The following is a 23,614-nucleotide window of genomic DNA, read 5'->3' on the forward strand; positions in this document are numbered from 1 at the left end:
GTGGAAATAACAGGTGGTGGAAGGGCCTACATGCCTGTGAATATTCAATACCGCTGTGGTAACATTAATCATAAGTGGGAAAAGAACTGTTTCTTACTATTTCTTTGGAGTTGACTTAAAAGTATTCGGAAGACACTTGCAGTGCTGAGCAATCGAAGAAAGAGGTAAACGATTCGATTTAACTTGTGAACAGATGACCCGAAGCTCCAAAAGTATCGGTGAGCTCCCAATTAATCTAAATTCAGATAGTACAAGTTTTACTGATGACAGTAGCGATAACTTTTTTATGGACAACTCCTTTGATGAAGATGAAATTGATGACAATGATGGCAGTAAGAGACGAAGCGTAATAGTTGATTCTAAAGTCTCAAATTTTCCTTCAGATTGTTTATCATCACCATCATCATCATTGGACAATGAAAAAAATGTCGCAAGTCAAGCAAATATTTTACCGGACAGATCATCCACTGAAAATGTAAATGCAGAACATACCACAAAACCCAAATTAGATTTGCCATCCGGTCGAACTAGAGGAAGATCTACGATGAAAGAATCCGTCGTTGAAATAAACCCTCGTGAATCTAAGTCGATAGATGATGAAAAGCTTCATAGATCTAGATCAAGGTCTAGATCAAGCATAAGATCACTATCTCCGACAGGGAAATACAAGCGACAGAAAAGTTCATTATTATATGCCTATGACGAAAATGATGACTTTTTCAAAGAACTTGCTAAGGAAGCTAAAAAGACTACTAGTGTATCAAAAGAATCAACACCCGACCAGCGGAAACGTGTCTACAACATAAAGTTTCTCTCTAAGTTAGAAGGGACCATAAACAAGGCTGTTCAAGTGAAAGTGCTCGGAAAATACGAATTTTCAAGAATACTACCTGCTGCTTTGGATGGACTAACGAAATCCTATAAAATTCCGAAGGTAATGAAAGATATTTATAAGGTTGAAAATGTTACTCTATATTGGAAGAATGCAAAATTACTTGATTTTATGACTTGTAATTCTCTTCATATACCACAGGATTTTGAAAATGAAGTCTCTGATATTGATGTTACTATTGTGTCTAAAGAGTACGAAAAGAACTTTGAAGCTTCATTAGAATCAAAATTAAAGGAGGAAGAGGCAGCTTTGCTTGTAAAAGAACACGAGGAAATTGAAAGAAAATTGGAAAGAAAGCGAAACGAACAGGAAGAATCAGAATACCGTGAATTTGAATTTGAGTTGAGAAATGTGAAGGAGAAACAAGAAAGGACAGAAAATGAGACAGTTATCAATATCAAAAATCTACAAGAAGATGACAATTTGTTAGAAAATAATAGTGACAGCGAAAAAGTTATGAAGATTGCTCTCAGGGGTCAAGATAACAAGAAAATTTATGTCAATGTTAGGCGTTCAACACCGTTCTCTAAAGTTGCTGAGTACTACAGAATTCAAAAGCAATTACCGCAAAAGGCTAGGATCAAACTACTGTTTGATCATGATAAACTGGACATGCATGAATGTATAGCAGACCAGGATATGGAGGATGAAGATATGATTGATGTCATCATTAATTAAGTAAGTCCCATTAAAAGATTACACACTTCCACTTTATGTAACGTTATTATTTACTGTGGGACCGTGCATGTCAGTAATGTTTTCCACATTTATGAAAAAGCGGTCTAAATTAAAATTCAAAAAAAGGCCTTTTGTACTGGAATTATTTTTTTCGTCGTGTAAAATGAATCCTACACATTGTTTTCTGTAGTATATTATACAGAAACTTCAATTTCTAATAGCATAATATTTTAGTCAGGACTTTCCTTTCCAACAGTATGATGATCGAATAACTTACCAAAAATCTTTCCAGCTCAACAACACTAACTCTGATAGTTAATGTTGACTTGAAGCCAATCATTAAAGTCTTTTGAGGCTTCCCAGGTAAGTGAGCAATGATCACGTATAAACGAAGAAGGTATAATTATATTCCAATACATAGAATTCTAAGGCATCGAGGAGAACACCTGAATATAATCAACATTTCTGGAGTGATATTGTTTTTATCAACTAAGAATTCCCAAAAAAATATCTCAGTTCAACCAAATTGTCAAAGATCGCCTACCTCATAGAAACGATATATTGTCCTACTGGTATATCTAATCCCTTGATGACCCATCATCGTGAAATTAATAGGCCTTGTTGGCGCAATCGGTAGCGCGTATGACTCTTAATCATAAGGTTAGGGGTTCGAGCCCCCTACAGGGCTATATTAATATACCAATTAAACCTTCGCAAGAGATGGTTGTTTTTTTCCATCATCTGTAGATGAAAGTTGCCTTATATTACGAAAAAAAGTTGACATATTCATTCCTTTTTCCTTGTATTTGTTGCTCACAGATAGTGACTTTAAAAGGACGAATCTTATTATTAATTGCCCAGCTCAATAATTAGTCATCCTGTACGAAAATTTAAAGCGTGGGTGGCGAACTTGGTTGGTTCTAACATTTAAAGGCTTTATGCGAAGCTTTACATACAAAATGTACGTAGAGTAGTTTTACAAAACCACCGCTACTACGAATAAATAAAATATGAATACAGACGTTGCTGCTGCACAGGCCCAAAGTAAGATAGATTTAACGAAGCAGAAGAATGAGGAAGTAAATAGAAAGTCGTTAGAGGAAGACGATGAATTTGAGGATTTTCCTATTGACACATGGGCTAATGGTGAAACAATAAAAAGCAATACTGCAACGCAAACAAAAATATGGGAAGAAAACTGGGATGATGTTGAAGTCGACGACGATTTCACTAATGACCTAAAGGCAGAATTAGATAGATACAAACAAGAAAATCAGTGAAGGGCTACATATTATTACTTTTAAATAACGCAAAAGGAAATCAACACGTTTAGAATTACTTTGGTACATTGTTTTCTTACTAATCTATTTCATGCTTAGATTAAATAAGTAATACAAAAGTAAACACATAGCCGAAGCACTCAATTATAGGGCTTTGGAACGCAATAACGTAAAAATATTCGATGGTGCGCTGAGATATTTCAATCTTGAAACGCAGTTCTCAAGTAGAAAAGTTATAATATAACAGCAACGTTAGAAGTTTTATTTTCTTTTCATCTTATAATGTCGCAGCAATACCTGCAATCCGATAACCTCAATCGTCCTTTCGTTATTAATATTAGACAGTAGCAATCGATTCATGATAACAACTTAAAGATAAACGACAAGATAAACCTTGTATCACAAACTCGATTGCATCCAGTAGCCATTTAAATTGGCTAAATTTTTAATCGGAGCGATTGATTAATCACATACATATATCTTACCTGCAGTTCCGCTGCAAATAACTTTACTTGTTTCTTGAGGATGCCAGTCAACTTGAGTTATAGGCTTACTACCTGGAATCTTGATACTACTTAATAAGCGCGATGTGTTCCAGTCCCATGTAAATAGCCTGCTTTTCGAATCGCCTGAACATATGTAACGACCGTCACCAGAGAACGATAGGCTTATTCCGTAACCGGCTGAGGAATGCCCTTTAAATACTTTTTTTGGATGCCTCTTATATTTGGGTTTCAAACTGAATGAATATATTCTATTATCCATGCTTTGGGCACAAAAATAGTTATAAGACGGATGTATATTCAAAAATGGCATAGAATGCTGAGCCGTATCACTTATTTGCTTTATTGGCACATTGATCTGGTTTTCCCAAATTCTTACGGTCTTGTCCTCTGAGGAAGAAATAAACTTCGACCCGTCAGGAAAATACTTTAGGGCTAGGATACTACTTAGGTGGTGATCATAAGTCTGTACGAGACCTTGTTTTTCCGAAACACGATCATCATAGTGTAATATCTCAGAATTTGTCAAACCAACGATGAATTCATGGGGGTTAGTAGGTCGAGATTCTACATCTGCTGGTGTTGATTTAAGACGCAACTTGGTTTTCACTTTACCGGTTTCGGTATCCCAGTTTTTAACGCATCTATCAAAAGAAGAACTGAGGAAAGATCGACAGTCATCAGTGAACCGTAATGCCTTGATAGGTCTTGTATGGCCTTGAAAATCTCTTAGGCATTTGTGGTCATGATAAAAATCCCAAATTTTTATAACATGATCATTTCCACCAGAAAGCATCAAATGACCAGTCTTAGGTAGGAATTTTAAGGCGGTTGTCCCACCTAAATGTCCTGGGTAATTACGTATTACTTTTTTTGGTAAGTAACATCGGAGAGATATTCTTTCCTCATTGAGATCAACATCGACATCATTCGGTGTGTGCAAATATCCTCGACCTTGATAATCCTTTTCCGATTCGCCATAAAAATTAGAAACCTCTACTGTCTCTTCCACCTCCAAATCCTGCTTGTCCTCAACAAAGGTGTCCGTGAGGATATCCTGTTGTTCTATCTGAATTTCGTTGGCTTCTGAAGTTTCATCGTCACTTTCTGACCAACTACCCCACGGCCCATCTCCTTTACGAGTCTTCCGTCTTCGTTTTAATTCTGATTTAGTAAAACATGACTTTCTTTTCAAAATTTTCTGCTGTGACGGTTCGCAGGCAGCATCTTTGTGCAGATCATAGTTTTTTTTTTCAGGAATGGATTTGCTTATAACAAAGTCTGAATCAGAATCTGAACTGGTGTCATAGCCTTTCACTAAACCCATTCTCTTCAGCTCTCAAGTGTTTATGTTGGCGCGTTAAATACACTACGTGGTCAGAATCAAGAAACAGTTTTACTTATTTATTTTTTTTTTCAAGTTTCATATATAGGAGGAGATACAATACTTTCCATAAATAAGGCAATATACCAAACAAAGAAAAGAAATAAAGAAAATGGAAAACGAGAAATGAACGAGATGAATTACCATTCGAGTGAGTAATTAATGACTATTGCAAATCTAATAATGACTTTTATAATTATACAGGTCTATTTGTATTCAGGCTCCCTTTAAATACTCCTTCTTTTGTTAATTCAAACCGCCATCTTCTTGGATGATTTGCTCTTCTTTTTTAACTTTTTCACCAAATTACCAATATTTCCCTTAGAATCTCCATTTTTGATTATATCGTTTTCACTACCATCGTGCTTTCTTTTCTTATCTTTAACACGTTTACCACGTTCTTTCAAAATTTTATTCATAGCTTGTGTACTTTTATATTCAGGTTGAGTTGGATCTATCGCAAAATCGTGATCTTCGAAAACTTCTTTGAATCTAGGATCATTTAAATCAGGTGTGAAATTATCTTCAACGATTCTCTCCTTATTTTGATACCTACTTTTCTTGTTCTTTTCTTTCTCTGACCTTAGAATTTCATTCATATTGAAATGTGCTTTGTTGTTTATTGTCCCTTGTGCTTCAGCATCATCGTCATCCATCAAGAGTTCCAGTTCAGCTTTTGCTTTCGCATTATTCTTGATGTCCTCTTCACCTTCGGCATACTTTTTGTTGATAGATTTCAACTTGGTCTTTTTATCCTTTTCAGACTGCTGCTTCAATTCTTTTACCTTTTGCTTTCTTGCCTTACGACGTTCCTTTTCTTTTCTTCTTATTTTTTCTATCGTTGTCTCTTCTTGCTCTTCAGATGGCTGCTCATTTCCTCCTTCCAAAGCGGGGGTAAATGTTATTTCCATGTCAACTTCCTCATCACTGTCTTTGACATTTTCTTTCTTGGAATTGAAGTTAATCCCACCAACAAGAGACTTTAATTTATTCTTTGCGTCTTCATCGATCTGTTCATCCGATTCATCACTATCAGACGCCAAGTAAGCCTTAAAATCCATATCGTCAATTTCCTTTTGAGTAAAAGCCCTCTTAGCAACTTCGAGTCTATCAGCTGGCGTTTCGTCCCAAGTCAATTTGACGTTCGAATGCTGTAAGGCATCAGTACTGAACTGGTGTGGTCTATAATTCTTAGGTAGTAGAGTACACTCATCTCTTACAGCATCATCAAAGGTCATACCATCGGGAACATATCTAAGATCAAACATATTAGCAGTTGATTCGTATTCAGTACCATCACAGTTATCATAAATAGCCTTGGAGGTAGTAATATCACTACAGTAAACTATTGCATAATAGTATCTTAACCTGTCTAACTGGTATTGACGGAGAGCTCTTGAATCTACATCCTTATCGGCATCACCCTCTTCATATAGGTCGTTAATACCAATGTCTATATCAGAATCAGATTCATCAGATTTTTTCTTCCTAGAAACCTTGTTCTTATTTTTTTTTTGGAAAAGTTCCTTAGGAGGGCCCTCAACTTCTTCACGTTGCATCCTCTCTTTACCAAATTCACTTGGATAAATAGCAACTCTTTCAAGCTTACCACCCTTAGGAACAAAACTGGAAAATGTAATCATCAAATCCTCAGACTTAACATGATCCCAATCTAAATTCACAACGGCTAAAGTCTTAGAGACATCACCACATTCTGGTTTAGGGTCTTCAATTTCGACTTCGCTTTCGACTTCGCTTTCAACTTCACTCTGCTCAGATGATTCAGAATCCGAAGAAGTAAACTCATCTGAAGAGCTTACATAATCACCGGAAATTTCACCACGAGCACGGTCAACCACTGTTTTCACACTAGCCTCTGTATCTTCATCATTTTCAGCTTCCTTCTGGAAATATTTATCAAAATCTTCCAATTCCTTATTATTCTGCGTGTTTTTTATTTTTCTACCATATTTGTCAACTTTGGATTTGTGCTGCACTTCTAGATCTTTCTTGCTGAATCTAGAGTCTAGCTTAATTTTATGATCTTTAGTCCTCGTGTTCTTAAATTTAGGATCACTATAGATCCCTGCAAACCGAGTATCTGCACCTTCTTTTTGAGGTTTCTCTTCAGCCATCTTCAAATTTTTTTCTGCTGAGATTTAAATTATCCACTAAAACCTCTTTGAAATATTGAGTATTCACTGTGAGGTAAGGAAAGTATTTGTATCTTTATGCTAGTAATCAAGTTGAGATGAGATGAGATGAGATGAGATGAGATGAAATTTTTTCTGAGGTTGAAAAATTTTGGAACGTTAATAATGATCAGTTACATCATCGAAGTTGGTTGGCCCGGTCCGTATTCCTTGACTTTATATGTACAAACCCGCTAGTACTCTTGCATTTTCCCGATCTTGGGATGGTGGACGCAGCTCAACTTGTGTCTCTGAGATTGTGAAAGTATGCATATATATACATACATATATATATATATGTATATGGATATGCATTTATATACATATATATACTCTTCCGACCATGTTCTTGCTTTAGCACACGCTTTCCTCTTTGATACTCTTAGAAAAAAAGTGCACAACGAGCGGGAAAACCTGTACAAAAGTTTACGTGAATTATATAACAAAAAATACGAGAAGAAGTGATACCAGTGAAAAACTCATCAATTACAATTACCAACATCAGTCATGAGATCTTTCCTTTTGACCCTTCCAAAAGTATGTTGAAGACAAACAACAAGTGTTTTTTTTCTTTCTTACACAAATTCAATGGTAAAGCATAGTTTTACTAACTCATCCTCAAAAATGATTTTAACAGTCTTTCTTAGGGTTTATGCCATTATACCTTGCAGTCGAGATTGTTTTGGGTATTTCTATTCTGAACAAATGTAGTGGTGTTTATGGTATCTTAGCGTTGTTTACAGGCCATCCATTAGATTTCATGCAATGGGTAGCATATCTTTGGTCGGTATTTACATTAATTATATTTTCACAAGGGCTATATTTGATTCATAAGCCAAACTTATTGCTTTTCTCTCAAATCTGCGCACTATACACTCTCGATACCCTGTTTACTTGTTTTTTTACTTTATGGTTTACCACGCAATGGTTTACTTTGGAAGATACTGCTGGTGGCGTTGCATCACAAAGTAATAACAGTAATCTGATATCAACCGAGAGGCTTACAGTACGTAATACTGATATAAGTAAACAAAGTGCTACTGAGAGCTACGAATACTCCATAACTATTCTAATTACATTGGTATCATTGATATTCAGGTTCTATTTCAACCTTATTTTGGCATCCTTTGTTCAGGAATTGCTACACCATCCCAAGTATTTAGTTGATAGAGATGATGTAGAACAAAACTTGAAAAACAAGCCTATTTGGAAAAGGCTCTACGCCAAGAGCCAAAAAGGTTGTTACAAGCTATGTAAAAATTTACTAAATTAAATAGAAGAATTCAACTTCAGCATTATAGCCTTCGATTGTTGAAGAAACGCATTTTATATCGATGATCTATTTTATTTAACTTTATCCTATTGTCCACATCACGTGCCAACTTAAAGTTACTCTTACGTAATAATAAAAGAAAAAACCAGGAAAAAAACAATAAATAGGCAATTCCCTATTTTGGTTGCAATCAATTGCTTTGATATTATTCTTCTTCCCTAAGTCAGATATAAAGTCACTTCACTGATACAATCTGGTACCGTCAATATCCACACATTGTAAATCATTATGCCTGCTACGCTAAAGAATTCTTCAGCTTCATTGAAACTAAACACCGGTGCTTCTATTCCGGTTTTGGGATTCGGGACTTGGCGTTCCGTTGAGAATAACGGCTATCATTCGGTAATCGCAGCTTTGAAAGCTGGCTATAGGCACATTGATGCTGCTGCTATCTACTTGAATGAAGAAGAAGTTGGCAGGGCTATCAAAGATTCTGGAGTCCCTCGTGAAGATATTTTCATCACCACCAAGCTTTGGGGTACTGAACAACGTGACCCAGAAGCTGCTCTAAATGAGTCTTTGAAGAGACTTGGCCTGGACTATGTTGATCTCTATTTGATGCACTGGCCAGTGCCCCTGAAGACTGAGACGATTACTGATGGTAATGTTTTGTGCATTCCGACATTAGACGATGGCACTGTCGACGTTGATACTAGAGAATGGAACTTTATCAAGACTTGGGATCTTATGCAAGAGTTGCCAAAGACAGGTAAGACGAAAGCTGTCGGTGTCTCTAACTTCTCCATTAACAACATCAAGGCACTATTGGAGTCTCCAAGTAACAAATTAGTGCCGGCTGCCAACCAAATCGAAATCCACCCATTACTGCCACAAAATGAATTAATCGCCTTTTGTAAAGAAAAAGGTATCGTTGTTGAAGCTTACTCCCCATTCGGAAGTGTCAATGCCCCTTTATTAGAGGAGCAAGCGATTATTGATATGGCTAAGAAGCACGGTGTTGCTCCAGCACAATTAATCATTAGCTGGAGTATCCAAAGAGGCTATGTTGTTCTAGCCAAATCAGTTAACCCTGAAAGAATTGTTTCCAATTTCAAGATATTTACCCTACCTGAGGATGATTTCAAGATTATCAGCAATTTATCTAAGGTTCACGGTGAAAAGAGAGTCGTTGACATGAAATGGAGCTCTTTCCCCATTTTTAAATGAGCATGGTGTGTCATCACCCATAGTCATTTGAAATTCTCATTCTTAGTGAATATGACGTTGTTGAAACATATTTTTATTTCATTTCTGTTATTCTTATAAAGTATATACGCATGTACTCGAATGCTAAAGTGGATATAATTCAGCAAAAGGACGCGAAGGAAGAGAATAAACATAGATTTATTCTTTTCTTCTTTTGAACTTAAATTTTGGACCATCATCATCATCATCATCATCATCATCAGCAGCATTGTTGTTGTTGTTGTTGTTGTTGTTGTTGTTGTTGTGATAGATATCTGAAGCTCTAGACGAGCCACGCGATTTGCTGATTGCGCCCATGCCACGCCCATTTGTCTTGAAAGATTGTTCAGACATATTCTGCTGTAAATCAGTCCCACTCTCTGTAACCAACTTGAAACTGCTCCCTTTATCATATACTCTATCGCTTTTATTATCATTGCCATTATCATCAGTAATAAAGAGTTTAATTGTTCCTGGCTGAGCGTTAGGTGCAGCATCTGAACCACGAGAAAAAGAGAATGAATCTTCCTCTCCGTTATCTGAACTATCCTCACTTATGAATATACGTTGAGTTTGTGGTCTTTTATGAATTGTGGTTGAGTTTGTAGTATCAGATATATATGCATTAGATCCTATTTTTTCCATCTCAGTCAGAGCATGCATATCATCACTCTCTTCCTTGTCCCATTTTGTAACCTTGTTCTTTTTTGAATACTTTTTTAGCGGAACATAGTTTCTGGTGATTAAAAAGGCAGCACCTCTTATAAAATCCGACTTCTGAGTGTCGTTCTTACTCCCTTCCTTTTGTGCCTTAAACTTTGGCCATGCTTTGACAAATGTTTTGAAGTTCTTACGCCTTTGCCACTCTTGCCTTATTACACCATTACCACCTTTTTCAGTCGAACTGCTCACAGTATTCAGCCTATAATCAGGCAACTTTCTTAGTAAATCATTATTGGCCTCTACAATAGCCAACCTTTCTAGTTGGTTAATAGCTTCTTCACTCAACTCATCATCTTCCAGTTCAACAATGGTTGATTTAACTCTTTTGACTTCTCTCTTTTTTGTTTGTTGTATAGCTTGAACAAATGAATGTGGCGCACTAGACTTCTCTCTAAAAGAAACTTCCTTTACAGGTGACTCAAGATCAGCTTTTAATGGAAAGGAAAGTTTTTGCGAATAGTTAAAAAGCTCATGGCTCCCTTCCGAGGTTTGAGTTACACTATGTGTGGGATGGCCCGTTATACTATAAGCTTTAGTAGCTTTATCCTCCTCCATAGAACTTGTAGCGGCAGTTTCAAAGTTAACAAAGTCAGCAGATTTCTTTTGGGAGTCACGTCGTGTCATGTTTGTCGACGACTGCTGTGGGGATATATCTAAAAACCTCTTGCTCGTGCGTACAGCATCTGACTCCGGACTACTGACGATTATAGCACCAGTGCTATTGTGACCATTTTCTTTTTCAATATCTCCAGCCACTTTTTGTGTGTCCTGAGAGATTAAGGAATGTTTCTCCTCTGCTCTGCCAATTATAGGGCTTGAGATGACAGACTTCGAATCTAAACCGCATCTGGACTCCTTAACATCAGTTATATCTTTGCTTTCTGATGAAGCCTTAACATTCAAGCCTCCAGCAAAAAAATTCAAACTATCAAGCGGTAGAACTCTGCGCCTATTCAACCTCCGCTTCTTTAAAATTACAGGACTAGCCTCCGTTTCAATAGTATGATGTATTTTTGAAGCAGATGAAAGCTTTTCAGGGTCTCTTACGGGTGTTTCATTATTTGGAGCTTCAAAAGATACGCTTTTAGTATTAATTACTGAGGCTAGGGTATCTTTTATTAATGACGTCAATAGACATTTGGTAGTACATAGAATTTGTCCATTTTCTTTCTTGTTCATAGAAGTTAAAATTAAATACTTCGTTGATGGCTTCAAACTATCGACATGCTTATATAAACTATTGATGTCGACGAAATCAAAAAGTTTTATATTGAATCTTCTCAGGATAGACGGTAAATATGGTTCATTACTAATAGTGGTTAGTATAGTGATATCACTTAGCTTCATAAATTTTGAAAACAAAAGATCCGGATTTGCGTCAAAGACATCGTATTCCGGACTTTTTACGATATCATTCCATCTTTCATCGAACGTTAAATCCGTTATGGATGCCGACAGGAGCGTATTGCATAACTTAACTAGCAACTGTGACTTTTTTAAGGGTATATTTTCTGCAAGTGCACACAACTCCCGTATTACATTGTCATCACTACTCGGATAATCGCTGATCATTATATTGGTAGGAACTTCATTAATAGATGTCTCTGTGGAAATACCGAATTGGGAGAGTGCGGTTCTAAATTGTGCCAAATGAGAAGGAATATTCCAGACTTGATTTTTCCATTCAACCTCTATACGGATAGGAGTTGCACCTAGTTCGATAAAAGTAGAATTCGAAACTCCCAGAGCTTCGATGATAAATGTTTCACCGACTTTCATGAACTTGTTATTTATTGATGTCAATTTACCCTGGTTTATTAAACAGAGACTATTATGATTCGAGTCTGAACCGCTATTGCTTTGCCATTTTAATGTGATATGTTGTCTAGATATACTCTTGTCATGCTTAATTATCAATGGGTTCTTGCTTGATCTACCTATGCTATAACTTTTGGAGGCCTGAAGACAACATGAAATAACACTAATGGTGCCGTCTTCCAATATATTCTGGTATCGTACCACCCACATAAATTTACGGCTATCACCTTCCCACTGTCATGAATGCCTACCCATGAGTAAAAATATTTTTCAACTTCTTTCGGCTAAGCATCTCCTTTCATTAGGAAAAGAGCCTTATTTGCAAGTAAAAAAAAGGACCAATACTAAGCGTAATTTAATCTTCACCCAAATAAAGACAAAAAAAATGGGATAGAATTGTATTATAAAAGTTTATTATTATATATTAAACATGTATCGAGGTTCCAAATAGTTCCACATGTTTTGGAATATTTTTAAGTTTAGTGATGGCGATAGTGTTGTTCGAATCTATACTGATTTCAAATGATTCCGGGTTTTTACAGCTGTAGTCAGAGATGTTTGCTCCCAGCAGCTCACAAATTGATTTGATACAGTGATTACACCATTCCACCGCAACTTTGGCATTATAATTAAGTTCCCTTTTATTCGAAGGTAAACCTGAATGATTGAACTTCATACATAGTGAATCCCTTGAGTACCATTGAATATCTAATAATTGACCACTGTGGCTATCTCTTAGACCTATCATGATATCGGAGTTAGGTGATAAACCTGTCTGTATCCATGTTTTCAGAAGTTTTCTTCTATGATTAGAGTTATGCATTGATAATGGGGCAAAACATTTTAATTCTGTGTTTGCTCCCGAAACAGGATTGAATGCATCCATTTCGCAACGAATTAAAAGACCAATTTCTTCTGAAAGTTTACTTTCTACAACAGAAAAAACAGGAAGTTTTGAGCCATTTAAATCAGCAGCTTTAATGCCCTCAGTTACCCAATTTTCAAACTCAAATCCTGAGTAGCAAATTTTCTTCATATTTGGATCACTTGAATAAATGCCCTCTTTAGACATTCGGGAATCATTTTTTTGGTTTCTAGAAAAAGAAATCAGACCTGCCCCCATATACGTGGCAACCAGTGACCTTTTTTTATTTCGTCTGTCAAAAAGGTGCATAGTCATATCCACGATATGATGTCTTGTGGTCACAACCGTAAATTTCCTTCCAATCTTAAAATCTTCACCATGATTATTTAGTCGCCAGTTCTCAATGTATGAAATACACGGTAATATACTATCTAGCTCGGATATTGTCATTGGAACGAACTGCCCAATATTAGCAAATAAGTCATGACCCAAATACGGAAGTTTCCGTTCTCTTGCATCGAGAAGCGACCTTTCACACAATTCAGCAATATCTCCTTTTAAATTTGGTAGAATATCTTTGCGTACAGTGGTATAAGCCTGGCCATTTGTGAATAGAGCTACTTCCTTACTTTCATGAAATATATCTCTTGGCGGTTTCGCGGGAAATTTATGCATGCCACTATGCGAAAAAGAGGTATATGAAACACGTGTAAATTTAGGGTGTCCATTGATATGGTTTTCTGATTGTTGTAAAGACATATTCCCCAATGATGAAACAGAATTAGTTTTCCAGTTGAATGACTTCTTTTGGTGCTCCCTCACGATATCCGGCGCGCTATGCAAATTTATACCATCTAATTCCTTAGTCAATCTAACAACAGCATCATGTTCAGTTGGCATAACTAGTCTTTGGCTAAAAGGGAGGTTTCATTGTCAAGTAATTTGATATTTAAAATTGTATATTGCCATGCATGGACTCACTCACTCCATTCTAAAAACAAAAACAAGGCGTGAAAGCAGTAGAAAAACTGGAAAAATCAATGGTGGGGTAATCCTAATGAATTTGACACAATAATTCTATTGATCCTGAAAGAATACTCGTTAATTAGAAAGGTACATCAGAGAAAAATCTTTTGTGGTAGTAAGGTCGAAAAATACATCTCTGACTTTGTTACCTGCAACCTACATAAGCAGAGAATACAAGTGATCATATGGTAAGTCTCTCGTTGTACCACGGATCAAAGACTAGCTTGATATCTCACCTGCTAATACTACTTATCATTGTAACAATAGTTATTGAAATGTGCTTATATAAAAAAATTTTCAAGAACCAGAGGTCTAACAAAATTAGAGATAGTTTTAACAATGGTGGACATAAAGTGCCTAACATGGATCAAACTCAGGGACCCAATGTCGATGGCGAAGGTTTTGTATCAGGGGTTTATTATTCGAATTGGTCACCTTACAAACCGAGATTTCATTTCCCGCACGACATTAATTTAACGCAAGTATCACATGTTTATTATGCATTTTTCAGGATTAATCCTAGAACCGGAGGTATAGAAAGCACCGATAATTGGTCAGACTTAGAAATGAATTTGTACAAACCGTTGGCAATCAAATCTTCAGAATTAATTGATGGCAACTCGAGTAATGATATACAGAAAATTTTACCTTTAGGTTGCATTGGTGAACTCTTTTATTTGAAACACTCCTGCTCTGGTAAGAAATTTAAAGTTATCATGTCAATTGGAGGCTGGTCAGATAGTGAAAATTTCAAGGTCATAATAAAAAATGAGAACTTACTGCAAGCTTTTGTTGATTCTTCAGTAGAAACAATGTTTAAATTAGGGTTTGATGGTATTGACCTGGACTGGGAGTTTCCTGAAAACAACAAGTCAGAACCCCAGGGTTATCTGAAATTAGTCAGGATGTTACGATCGAAATTGAATAGTCTAGAGTCCCAAATTTTCGGAGAAGGCGTCGAAGACCATTTCCAGTTATCTATTGCGGCCCCTGCGTTCAAGGATAAGTTATATTACTTGCCAATCCCAGAGATTGACCAGTATATTGATTACTGGAATATGATGACGTATGATTATTATGGCTCGTGGTCAGAGACAACGGGATATCATAGCAATTTATTCAGCGAGACAGAATTAAGTGGAAACTTTGCCATACATTATATGATTGATAAATTTGGCATCAATTCCAGAAAGTTAGTTTTGGGAATGGCAGCTTACGGAAGAAGTTTCCACATCAAAGGTAGCGGTTTCCAACCATTCACTCAGAATACTATTCTAATCAATCAAAGTTTCAAAGGCGTGGGAAAGCTTACTAAAGAAGTAAATAAGGCTGATGGTAAAGAAGGTATCTGGCCATATAAAAACCTACCGAAGAAAGGCACAATAGAACGGTATGATCCCAAGTACGTTTCAGCATATTGCTTTGACGAAAAGAATTCGATATTCATCAGTTACGATAACACTAAATCAGTAAAAACGAAGGCCGAATACGTATTGCATAACAAGTTGGGTGGAGGTTTTTGGTGGGAGTCATGTGGGGAGACTTACGCGAATGAGTCAAGGTCACTAATACACGCATTTAACGAAGGTCTTCGCTCTAATGTGTCCACAAAACCATCCATGTTTGAAAATGAGAGGGTTGTAAACTTCTACCTGAATAAATATGGTAATAATGGATTTTTAACCCCGTATTTAAAGCATATGGATTCATTTAAGCAGTGAATATAAGTGGGATAGCATAAACAATAACTGAATTTTCGTGTATTTAATATTCATTTCGTATAAATACATATATATATATAAATGTTGATTATTAGGGTAAGAAGTTTATAAAACATCCAAGCATTTTCGAGTTTGAAAAGGGATGGTTCCAACTTTATTATCATAATAGCATATCCATTCTTGAAAACACTTCGAACACACCGGCGATAACTTCCAGTTGTAAATTATGACCAGGATTGCTTTCCATTTCTTCTTTGACCTCCTTATTCAGATTGACAGAAATCCCTAACTCAGTCTCTTTCTCTAAATCAAACGGAAATTGCGAAAATTGCGCCATTATTTCTTCAGCTCTACTAATTGCCTTATCTCTCTTCTCATATTCTAATGTAGTCAAGACATTTTCCAATACGTTTGCCCCATACGATCCACATATTAAAGCTAAAGTTCTAATGATTTTAAAAGATGTTGTTTCCGGAAAATATTCATTGTAACTTAATTCCATATTCCTAGATACTAGTACAGAAAGTACTCTGCGCTTTATGGCTTCTTTGCAGCTTGCATCGGCGATGGGGTGAGTAGCCATGTCAAACAAAAAAAAATTTTTCATTTCTGTTCTTAATACACCTTTATCAACCAAACCTTTAGCCAACCTTTCTCTAACTTGCTTCAATTGATAGTTGATCTTCAAAAGGTTCCATGTTTCACCACTTAAAAGGTCAATCCAATTAGAAATCGTTAAAGGTTCATCGTTTTTCATCAATTGCAAAGTTTCATCCAGTAAAACTTCTCCTGTTTTGGAACCGTCAATAACTTCAATCAATCTTTCAGAAAGATCGAACCTTTTCCTGGCGGAGTCATCTAGGATCCTGATTTTACCTCTCAATGCTAATTCAATAATTATACAGCCACGTAGAGCATACGAAATGCTATCGTTCCAGAATGACAAATATCCTTCTCTATCTCTTAAACCCATCAGTAAAACCTCCTCCATCAAAGTTAAGGTAGGGATGTTGATATTGTCCCTCAATTTCGATTCTTCTGGGTCATATGCAATCTTTTTATTAGTTCCGTTATCATCATCGTCAACAGCAACACTAGCGATTTTGTCTCCCTTAGCATTGATATTGTTAGCGGATGGTTGCATGGAGGATGTATCTCCAGAATCTGCTCTATTGACTCTACGACGTTGTAAAGTAGACATAATTTTTCCTGTTTTTTTAAAAGCTCTGTTTTAATTCTTTTACTTTATCGGATCAGAGTTTATGATAGAAATATAGGCTGGTAACGAGACTGCCGGTTTAGTTATATTCGCTAGCTTAGAAATTTGAAATTTACTTTTAATCTATAAATGCAGCAGCTAGAGCCAAAGAAAAAGTAAATTAAACAGCGTAAGCAACGGGCCAGTATAGAACTGAAGAAAATCAATGTACCCAGAAAGCAATCACTTGCCACACAAATAGATGTGAATGTTCAAAACCAGAAAGATAATAATATTACGGTCCAAGTTAGTAAGTTACTTACAGTGATTCTAGGTAAATACATGCCCATTAGCCTCTTTTTCACTCCGTAGCTGACTGCTTGGAGAGTAAAAAAGAGCCAGAAAATATCATTATTGACGATATAGAAAGGGTAACGCTCTTCTCTTTTTTCAATTATACTATAGAATACTGAATAATGTCTATCTTGACAGTGACTTAAATGAGGAACTCGGGCGCTTGACTCTTATGAAACTAGTTGCTGACATTTCAAGAGTTGACGAGAGTTATTTTGTACTTGAAACTGTTTTTCATTAGAAAAGATGGGAGCCAAGACTTCAAAACTTTCCAAGGACGACCTGACATGTTTGAAACAATCCACTTATTTTGATAGGAGAGAAATTCAACAATGGCACAAAGGGTTTCTCAGAGATTGCCCTAGTGGTCAATTAACTAGGGAAGACTTTGTTAAGATATATAAGCAGTTTTTTCCCTTTGGTTCTCCTGAGGATTTTGCTAATCATCTTTTCACTGTTTTTGACAAGGATAACAATGGATTTATACATTTTGAAGAGTTCATCACTGTTTTGAGCACCACATCCAGGGGTACTATGGAGGAGAAGCTGAGCTGGGCCTTCGAGCTTTATGATTTGAATCATGATGGATACATCACCTTCGATGAAATGCTGACTATTGTGGCGAGTGTTTATAAGATGATGGGGTCTATGGTCACGTTGAATGAAGATGAAGCTACACCGGAGTCAAGGGTCAAGAAGATATTCAAGTTGATGGATAAGAATGAGGATGGTTACATTACGCTGGACGAATTCAGGGAGGGTTCTAAAGTTGATCCCTCTATTATTGGTGCATTAAACCTATACGACGGGTTAATATGATTGCTTTATACTGCTTCTTATTGGTTGAATATTATAACGATAGAAGTAGTTTTATGATATATTACGTAAAAGATAACAATAACAATAATAATAATAATAATAATAATAATAATAATAATAATAATAACAGTAAACCAGAGACAAAATTAAAAATGAATGAAAACTGTGAATAAATGTTGATAAACAAGGAAAGGTCTATTCGTATGTTTCATCCAAGAAGGAAAAAATATCAGAATCTTGGATCTTGAATAGATTAACTATTGAAATTCCGATTGAGTACGGAACCTCCTGAGTATCTCTGGAATGTGTTATCGGTTTCATTTCATTGGATGGTATCAAAAACCTCTTTAACGACCTGTTATTAACATCACGTACAATCACCCATCTTACCTTAAACGCTTTTCCATACTTTTGTTCGTCTTCCCAAATACTGGTGTCCAAATCCATTTTTAAATCTGACACCATTTCAGCAACGCCACAGAATCTTCCTGATGTGTTTATTGAGAAAAACAAAAAAACTTTGGCTCCTGAAGGCAGTGTTTTATATGCTTCAGAGAGCCTTTTATTACCAAAATGGGTGGACGACCAAATTCCGTTGTAAAACGATCTTTTAACATGTCTCAAAGATGAGGACTTTATTACAAAGAATCTTGAATTTTCCGGAATATTTAGCCAGGGAGGGATAATTGCGGAGCTTTTCCTTTTAATGAACTCGTTTAAAGTTTGATCTTTGGTTAACTGTTGGAAAGACCTTGGTTTCGATAGATATTCCTTGTAATAGTTATTATTGTTTTCAGATTGATTATACCCTCTAGAAATAGAGTAGTTCCGATTCAGGTTTGAACTTGCTAATGGAATACTATTTGTTTGATGCATGTAGCTTCTGTTGGTGATTTCATCTTTATTTTCCTTCTTTTCGATGTCTTTTGAAAATGGTATGCATCTCTTTAGTTTTGGATTTGTTTGTACTTCTATATGTGTTCTCTCCAAAGAATGAATTAATCCATCTAATTCTCTTAATGAGTCTTCAATTGTTCTATTAGTTCTCTTATTTTCTTTCCATTCAGAGTTAAGGTAAAAACTTGAGGGGCCAGTAGACCAAATTTGATTCATTTTTCAAGCACAAACAATGCTTAAGCCACTTCAACCGTGTATGAAGTGATATTTTCTAATCAATTAGTAGTAGAATACGTAGTTTTAAAGCTTCTGTTTGGGGCTTATAGTCAGCGAGTGAATTTTGAAGAAAAGGTTTCACTAGATGCATGTATTTATATATCACAAAAGGCGTCCCATGAGGATTAGCCGCCGATACTTATCCGTGGTAAGTGATCTTAACTGCAAAAACGGGTAGCAACACTTGAACTGTTTATTTTTGGTTGCTCAGACCAACATAATTAACTCTCGCTTAAACCAAAATGCTGCAGTGACAACATTTTTTAGAGTCGTCCATGGACACAGAAGGATTAGCCAATTACTTACTGCGACAACTAAGTCTAGACGTGGAGGAAAATAAGCTCGAAGATCTTCTTCAGCGGCAAAATCGGGATGAAGAGCCCACTCAGGAGTATAGCAAAAAATTACTATTGGCATGTGGGTTTCAAGCAATTTTGAGGAAAATCCTGTTGGATGCTAGGGCAAGGGCAGCAGCAGAAGGTCTAAGGGAAGTTTATCCCTACCATGTCGAAACTGCAACACAGGCTTTTTTAGACAGTCAATGAAAGGGTATCTGTAAGCCTCGTTATTATATATTCTTTTATTTTTAATAGTAACTAACTCCGTTTTTTATAGACAAGAAAAATAGAACTTTTTTTTTTATTTCACTATATACACGTTATGTAATAGGACACCATTAGCCCCTAAAAAATGTGATTGGTATCTCGTAAGCTGGTAACCATTTTTAATGCGTCTTGTGGTGCGTCTTTATTCATGACAAAAAGTCCTTGCAACTGAGCTGTGCTCACAGTGATGTCCAATTCTTTAACACTTTCTACAAATTTGTTGCATATGTCAGTTTCAGTTGGATAAAACTTCTTAAACATTCTTTCCACTTGATATGGAGTTGCGTTACCTACGTAGACTTTGTAGTCAATACGGCCCGGCCTCATTATGGCCGCGTCTAGTTTCTCAGGATGATTAGTAGTCATAAAGGTAATCGTTTCTTCAGATGATGTGACACCATCTAAGGCATTCAGTAACCCACTAAATGTCACGCTAGAGTGGAAACCTTGCTCACCGCTTTGACTTCTTTTGTTGAAAGCCGCGTCAATATCTTCCAACAACAGTATACTTCTTTCTGGCATATTATTCATTAAATGGTTTAGTCGGTCGTCTGTTAAGTTATTTTCGGAGAGGTTCAAAATACAAATGTTGTAGTCTAATTCGCCAGCTAAAGCCTGGATGAAACTCGTCTTACCGGAACCGGGAGGCCCGTACAGCAAATAGCCTCTACGGTATGGGATACCTCTATCAGAATACCATTTACCATTCTTCATAAAATCATGAACGTCATCAAGAATGCCCTCTTTGACGCCATTATCCAGAATCACAGAAGGCAGCATCCTTTTGGCTTTTGGTTGACCAAACTTTCTCCATTCAGGGCCAAACGAAGTGTAAATAACAGTTTTACCTTCGGTAGTCTTCAAAGCTATGTCTTTGGCCTCATTTAATATATCATCAAATAAATGTTTGTCACGGTATAGAGTGGTCAGCGTTACGGTCTCAAATGGTGATCCATTCGCAATATCTATCATTTTTGCGGACCTTTCTCTCTTGATCAAGATGAATGCTCCCTTATAACGAATCCAATGATTTCCCGGACCTGGAACCAGCGAAAATTTTGTACTGACTGATCCATTATCATGTTGTATGTAGTTTGTTCTTACAGATAAGTGTCTGGATACTCTTTGAGGGTGTTTAGCCATCCAAGTCAAAAACCAGCTATATGATTTATCCTTAGATTGAATCTCTAAATCGACAATCATCTGTCGATATGCCACCCTGCTGGCCTTTATTATACCGGACCTAGCCACGGCTAAGCCAGTACCAAGAATCATGAGCCCACCGCCAGCGGCAAAATAGGGATTGCTTGACATAGCATCACCTACTAATTTTGAAAGTTTACCCTGGACGGTGTCATTATCAATATTACTTGCTGACGAAGTAACCACACTGCTTGGATCTGAAGCAGCCTGTTTATCATTTTGTATGCCAATCGGCTCATCCGACATGGTTAATTGAGGGTTCACTTCATCATTTTTCCGAACTGTCACCTGGCACATCTACAGCACTGTGTATGCAGAAAGCTGAAAATCTTTATTTTATATCAATCACATTGAATTTTTCCACGATATTTAAGGGTAACCTACTGATATAATCCAGAGAGCAGTCAATATTTGTTCGAAAGCAGCGTAAAAGAGAACAAATGGCTTTCTGTTTTCGCTATAGACTTTAATTGGTACATCTCATTCTTCTGTTTATTTGTTATTTCATTCTTTCTTTTTTTCCAGTCTAGTCACTTCATTTGAGATGAATACTGTTCAAATAAGACGACTTTCTTCGCGAATAAATCGCAAGACAGTATCCATTGTTGGATCAGGGCCTTCTGGATTTTACACAGCGTACCATTTACTTAAGAAGTCGCCAATTCCATTGAATGTCACCATATGGGAAAAATTACCCGTTCCTTTTGGCTTAAGTAGATATGGTGTAGCACCTGATCATCCAGAAGTCAAAAATTGTGAAGAAACGTTTACTACATGTGCAGAAGAATATTCTCTACCTAAAGATCAGAAACATAAATTCTCTTTTGTTGGCGGCGTGACCATTGGAAAAGAAATACTATTAAAAACTTTATTGGATAGTCAAGATGCTGTTATTTTAAGTTACGGTTGTACAGGTGACAGAAAACTGAACATCCCTGGTGAAAAAGGAACAAAGGGAGTATTCAGTAGTAGAGAATTTGTCAACTGGTACAATGGACATCCTGATTTTGCAAATGATAAGAGATTTACTGATTTTGATTGGAGTAAGGTCTCAAGGGTTGGTATTATAGGCAATGGTAACGTCGCTCTTGATATTACGCGTGTGTTAATCTCTAATCAAATCGATGAGATATGGAAAGATACGGACATCTCAACTCTTGCACTAAACTTGATAAGAAAGGCTCCCGTAAAGGAAGTTAAGCTAATTGCAAGACGAGATTTCGTTCATTCTAAGTTCACTAACAAAGAATTAAGGGAGCTTTGGGAATTAGAGAAATATGGCGTTCGTGGTTGCATAGATTCTAAATTTTTCAAAAAAGGAATGTTTGATCTCTCAAAGTACGATCGTGCGTTCAATAGACGAGTGGAAATGTGTAGTGAATATCTTAAACCGTTTAACGAACGTTCAAAGAGAAATTATAAAAAGACGCCTCCTCCGAGTAACGGATATAATAAATTTTGGGAGTTGGACTATCTAAAGACTCCTTTGGAAATTAATAGAAATGAGTCTGGTGCAATCAATTCATTGACTTTATGTAATAACCAATTACATGAAGATAACAGTTTACAACCCCTGAAGGACCCAATCAATATCATGACGTATAAGATAGATTTGTTGGTTTCATCACTGGGTTATGCGGGTGTTCCCATGCCTGAATTTTCTAATCTATCCGTCCGATTTGATAAAGACCATATAGCTAATGAACAAGGTCGTGTTTTAACTACTAATGGAAGAATATTCCCACGTTTGTATGCGTCTGGCTGGATCCGTAAGGGCAGCAAGGGTGTTATTGCCTCGACTATGCAAGATGCTTTTGAAGTCGGGGACAAAGTTATACAAGACTTGGTAGTTAGCGGGGCGCTGTCCTCAGGTAAGTCCATCGACCTCTCTAACGTCAAGCATACCACATGGGAGGATTGGAAAAGAATTAATAAGAAAGAGTTGCTTCGGGGCCAGAAAGAACATAAAACCCGATCGAAATTTTTGACGTTCGAAGAATTATGGAGTCGTACAAAGATCGAATAGATTGATTAGGTTGTTACCAAGTTGCTAGCAGTTTTTATAAATTTAAATAGTAAGAGTTGATTTTTTACAGATAGAACCAATCACATCGAAGGATTTCTTATTAATAGTGTGTATCCTGCGCGTGGTCTTCGGAGAGACCGAACGAGGAACTTAGAATATTTGATAGTGAGAAAATATGCACATAGCTCCCTCATTTTTAATTATAAAGAAAGACATTGTGTTCTAAGACAATAAAAAACATTGTAGAGATTGCTTGAAGAAACTTTTATCTAAAACTTTTCCTGAAAGGAGTGGACACCCATAAAAAAAAAATGATTTTTAAACGTGCAGTATCTACATTGATTCCTCCAAAAGTTGTGTCTTCCAAGAATATAGGTTCAGCACCAAATGCCAAGCGCATTGCCAATGTTGTTCACTTTTACAAATCCTTACCTCAAGGACCAGCACCGGCCATCAGAGTCAACACCAGATTGGGCAGATACAAGGCCAAGTATTTTGATGGAGACAACGCTAGTGGTAAACCATTGTGGCACTTTGCGCTAGGTATTATTGCCTTTGGTTATTCAATGGAATATTACTTTCACCTGAGACATCATAAAGGTGCGGAAGAGCATTGAGATATGACATTATGATTTG

At 36.5% G+C, this 23,614-nt stretch overlaps 16 protein-coding genes and 1 non-coding gene across 17 annotated transcripts; 10 read left to right on the plus strand and 7 right to left on the minus strand.

Annotated features, from left to right (window-relative positions):
* Positions 1-193: 193 nt before the first annotated feature.
* Positions 194-1,570, plus strand: ESC2 (Esc2p; the record flags this gene model as incomplete). The annotated part of the gene is made up of 1 exon (XM_056221557.1): positions 194-1,570. The coding sequence occupies one exon, from the start codon at positions 194-196 to the stop codon at positions 1,568-1,570; it is 1,377 nt and encodes a 458-aa protein (XP_056081336.1).
* Positions 1,571-2,185: 615 nt separating this feature from the next.
* On the plus strand, positions 2,186-2,258 carry Smki_4.trna24K. Its single transcript has one exon. It is a non-coding gene; the product is annotated as a tRNA-Lys (tRNA).
* Positions 2,259-2,580: 322 nt separating this feature from the next.
* SEM1 (proteasome regulatory particle lid subunit SEM1) lies at positions 2,581-2,850 on the plus strand (the record flags this gene model as incomplete). The annotated part of the gene is made up of 1 exon (XM_056221558.1): positions 2,581-2,850. One exon carries the CDS (start codon positions 2,581-2,583, stop codon positions 2,848-2,850), a length of 270 nt encoding a protein of 89 aa, XP_056081337.1.
* A 462-nt stretch (positions 2,851-3,312) lies between these two features.
* On the minus strand, positions 3,313-4,680 carry CDC40 (Cdc40p; the record flags this gene model as incomplete). Its single annotated transcript, XM_056221559.1, has 1 exon — positions 3,313-4,680. One exon carries the CDS (start codon positions 4,678-4,680, stop codon positions 3,313-3,315), a length of 1,368 nt encoding a protein of 455 aa, XP_056081338.1.
* A 308-nt stretch (positions 4,681-4,988) lies between these two features.
* Positions 4,989-6,872, minus strand: ESF1 (pre-rRNA-processing protein ESF1; the record flags this gene model as incomplete). Its single annotated transcript, XM_056221560.1, has 1 exon — positions 4,989-6,872. The coding sequence occupies one exon, from the start codon at positions 6,870-6,872 to the stop codon at positions 4,989-4,991; it is 1,884 nt and encodes a 627-aa protein (XP_056081339.1).
* A 564-nt stretch (positions 6,873-7,436) lies between these two features.
* Positions 7,437-8,202, plus strand: KEI1 (Kei1p; the record flags this gene model as incomplete). Its single annotated transcript, XM_056221561.1, has 2 exons — positions 7,437-7,466; positions 7,567-8,202. 2 exons carry the CDS (start codon positions 7,437-7,439, stop codon positions 8,200-8,202), a joined length of 666 nt encoding a protein of 221 aa, XP_056081340.1.
* Positions 8,203-8,490: 288 nt separating this feature from the next.
* On the plus strand, positions 8,491-9,429 carry YPR1 (trifunctional aldehyde reductase/carbonyl reductase (NADPH)/glucose 1-dehydrogenase (NADP(+)) YPR1; the record flags this gene model as incomplete). Its single annotated transcript, XM_056221562.1, has 1 exon — positions 8,491-9,429. One exon carries the CDS (start codon positions 8,491-8,493, stop codon positions 9,427-9,429), a length of 939 nt encoding a protein of 312 aa, XP_056081341.1.
* Positions 9,430-9,606: 177 nt separating this feature from the next.
* XRS2 (Xrs2p) lies at positions 9,607-12,198 on the minus strand (the record flags this gene model as incomplete). Its single annotated transcript, XM_056221563.1, has 1 exon — positions 9,607-12,198. The coding sequence occupies one exon, from the start codon at positions 12,196-12,198 to the stop codon at positions 9,607-9,609; it is 2,592 nt and encodes an 863-aa protein (XP_056081342.1).
* Positions 12,199-12,412: 214 nt separating this feature from the next.
* Positions 12,413-13,753, minus strand: DXO1 (Dxo1p; the record flags this gene model as incomplete). The annotated part of the gene is made up of 1 exon (XM_056221565.1): positions 12,413-13,753. One exon carries the CDS (start codon positions 13,751-13,753, stop codon positions 12,413-12,415), a length of 1,341 nt encoding a protein of 446 aa, XP_056081343.1.
* A 311-nt stretch (positions 13,754-14,064) lies between these two features.
* CTS2 (putative chitinase) lies at positions 14,065-15,600 on the plus strand (the record flags this gene model as incomplete). Its single annotated transcript, XM_056221566.1, has 1 exon — positions 14,065-15,600. The coding sequence occupies one exon, from the start codon at positions 14,065-14,067 to the stop codon at positions 15,598-15,600; it is 1,536 nt and encodes a 511-aa protein (XP_056081344.1).
* Positions 15,601-15,760: 160 nt separating this feature from the next.
* On the minus strand, positions 15,761-16,801 carry VPS74 (Vps74p; the record flags this gene model as incomplete). The annotated part of the gene is made up of 1 exon (XM_056221567.1): positions 15,761-16,801. One exon carries the CDS (start codon positions 16,799-16,801, stop codon positions 15,761-15,763), a length of 1,041 nt encoding a protein of 346 aa, XP_056081345.1.
* A 597-nt stretch (positions 16,802-17,398) lies between these two features.
* Positions 17,399-17,971, plus strand: FRQ1 (frequenin; the record flags this gene model as incomplete). Its single annotated transcript, XM_056221568.1, has 1 exon — positions 17,399-17,971. One exon carries the CDS (start codon positions 17,399-17,401, stop codon positions 17,969-17,971), a length of 573 nt encoding a protein of 190 aa, XP_056081346.1.
* A 195-nt stretch (positions 17,972-18,166) lies between these two features.
* On the minus strand, positions 18,167-19,084 carry PHO92 (mRNA-binding phosphate metabolism regulator; the record flags this gene model as incomplete). Its single annotated transcript, XM_056221569.1, has 1 exon — positions 18,167-19,084. The coding sequence occupies one exon, from the start codon at positions 19,082-19,084 to the stop codon at positions 18,167-18,169; it is 918 nt and encodes a 305-aa protein (XP_056081347.1).
* Positions 19,085-19,419: 335 nt separating this feature from the next.
* On the plus strand, positions 19,420-19,689 carry WIP1 (Wip1p; the record flags this gene model as incomplete). Its single annotated transcript, XM_056221570.1, has 1 exon — positions 19,420-19,689. The coding sequence occupies one exon, from the start codon at positions 19,420-19,422 to the stop codon at positions 19,687-19,689; it is 270 nt and encodes an 89-aa protein (XP_056081348.1).
* Positions 19,690-19,827: 138 nt separating this feature from the next.
* BCS1 (bifunctional AAA family ATPase chaperone/translocase BCS1) lies at positions 19,828-21,198 on the minus strand (the record flags this gene model as incomplete). Its single annotated transcript, XM_056221571.1, has 1 exon — positions 19,828-21,198. One exon carries the CDS (start codon positions 21,196-21,198, stop codon positions 19,828-19,830), a length of 1,371 nt encoding a protein of 456 aa, XP_056081349.1.
* Positions 21,199-21,496: 298 nt separating this feature from the next.
* ARH1 (NADPH-adrenodoxin reductase) lies at positions 21,497-22,978 on the plus strand (the record flags this gene model as incomplete). The annotated part of the gene is made up of 1 exon (XM_056221572.1): positions 21,497-22,978. One exon carries the CDS (start codon positions 21,497-21,499, stop codon positions 22,976-22,978), a length of 1,482 nt encoding a protein of 493 aa, XP_056081350.1.
* Positions 22,979-23,289: 311 nt separating this feature from the next.
* Positions 23,290-23,595, plus strand: ATP17 (F1F0 ATP synthase subunit f; the record flags this gene model as incomplete). Its single annotated transcript, XM_056221573.1, has 1 exon — positions 23,290-23,595. The coding sequence occupies one exon, from the start codon at positions 23,290-23,292 to the stop codon at positions 23,593-23,595; it is 306 nt and encodes a 101-aa protein (XP_056081351.1).
* Between the last annotated feature and the right edge of the window lie 19 nt (positions 23,596-23,614).

Source organism: Saccharomyces mikatae, assembly GCF_947241705.1.
Source record: "Saccharomyces mikatae IFO 1815 strain IFO1815 genome assembly, chromosome: 4".
Taxonomy (NCBI): Eukaryota; Fungi; Ascomycota; class Saccharomycetes; order Saccharomycetales; family Saccharomycetaceae; genus Saccharomyces; species Saccharomyces mikatae.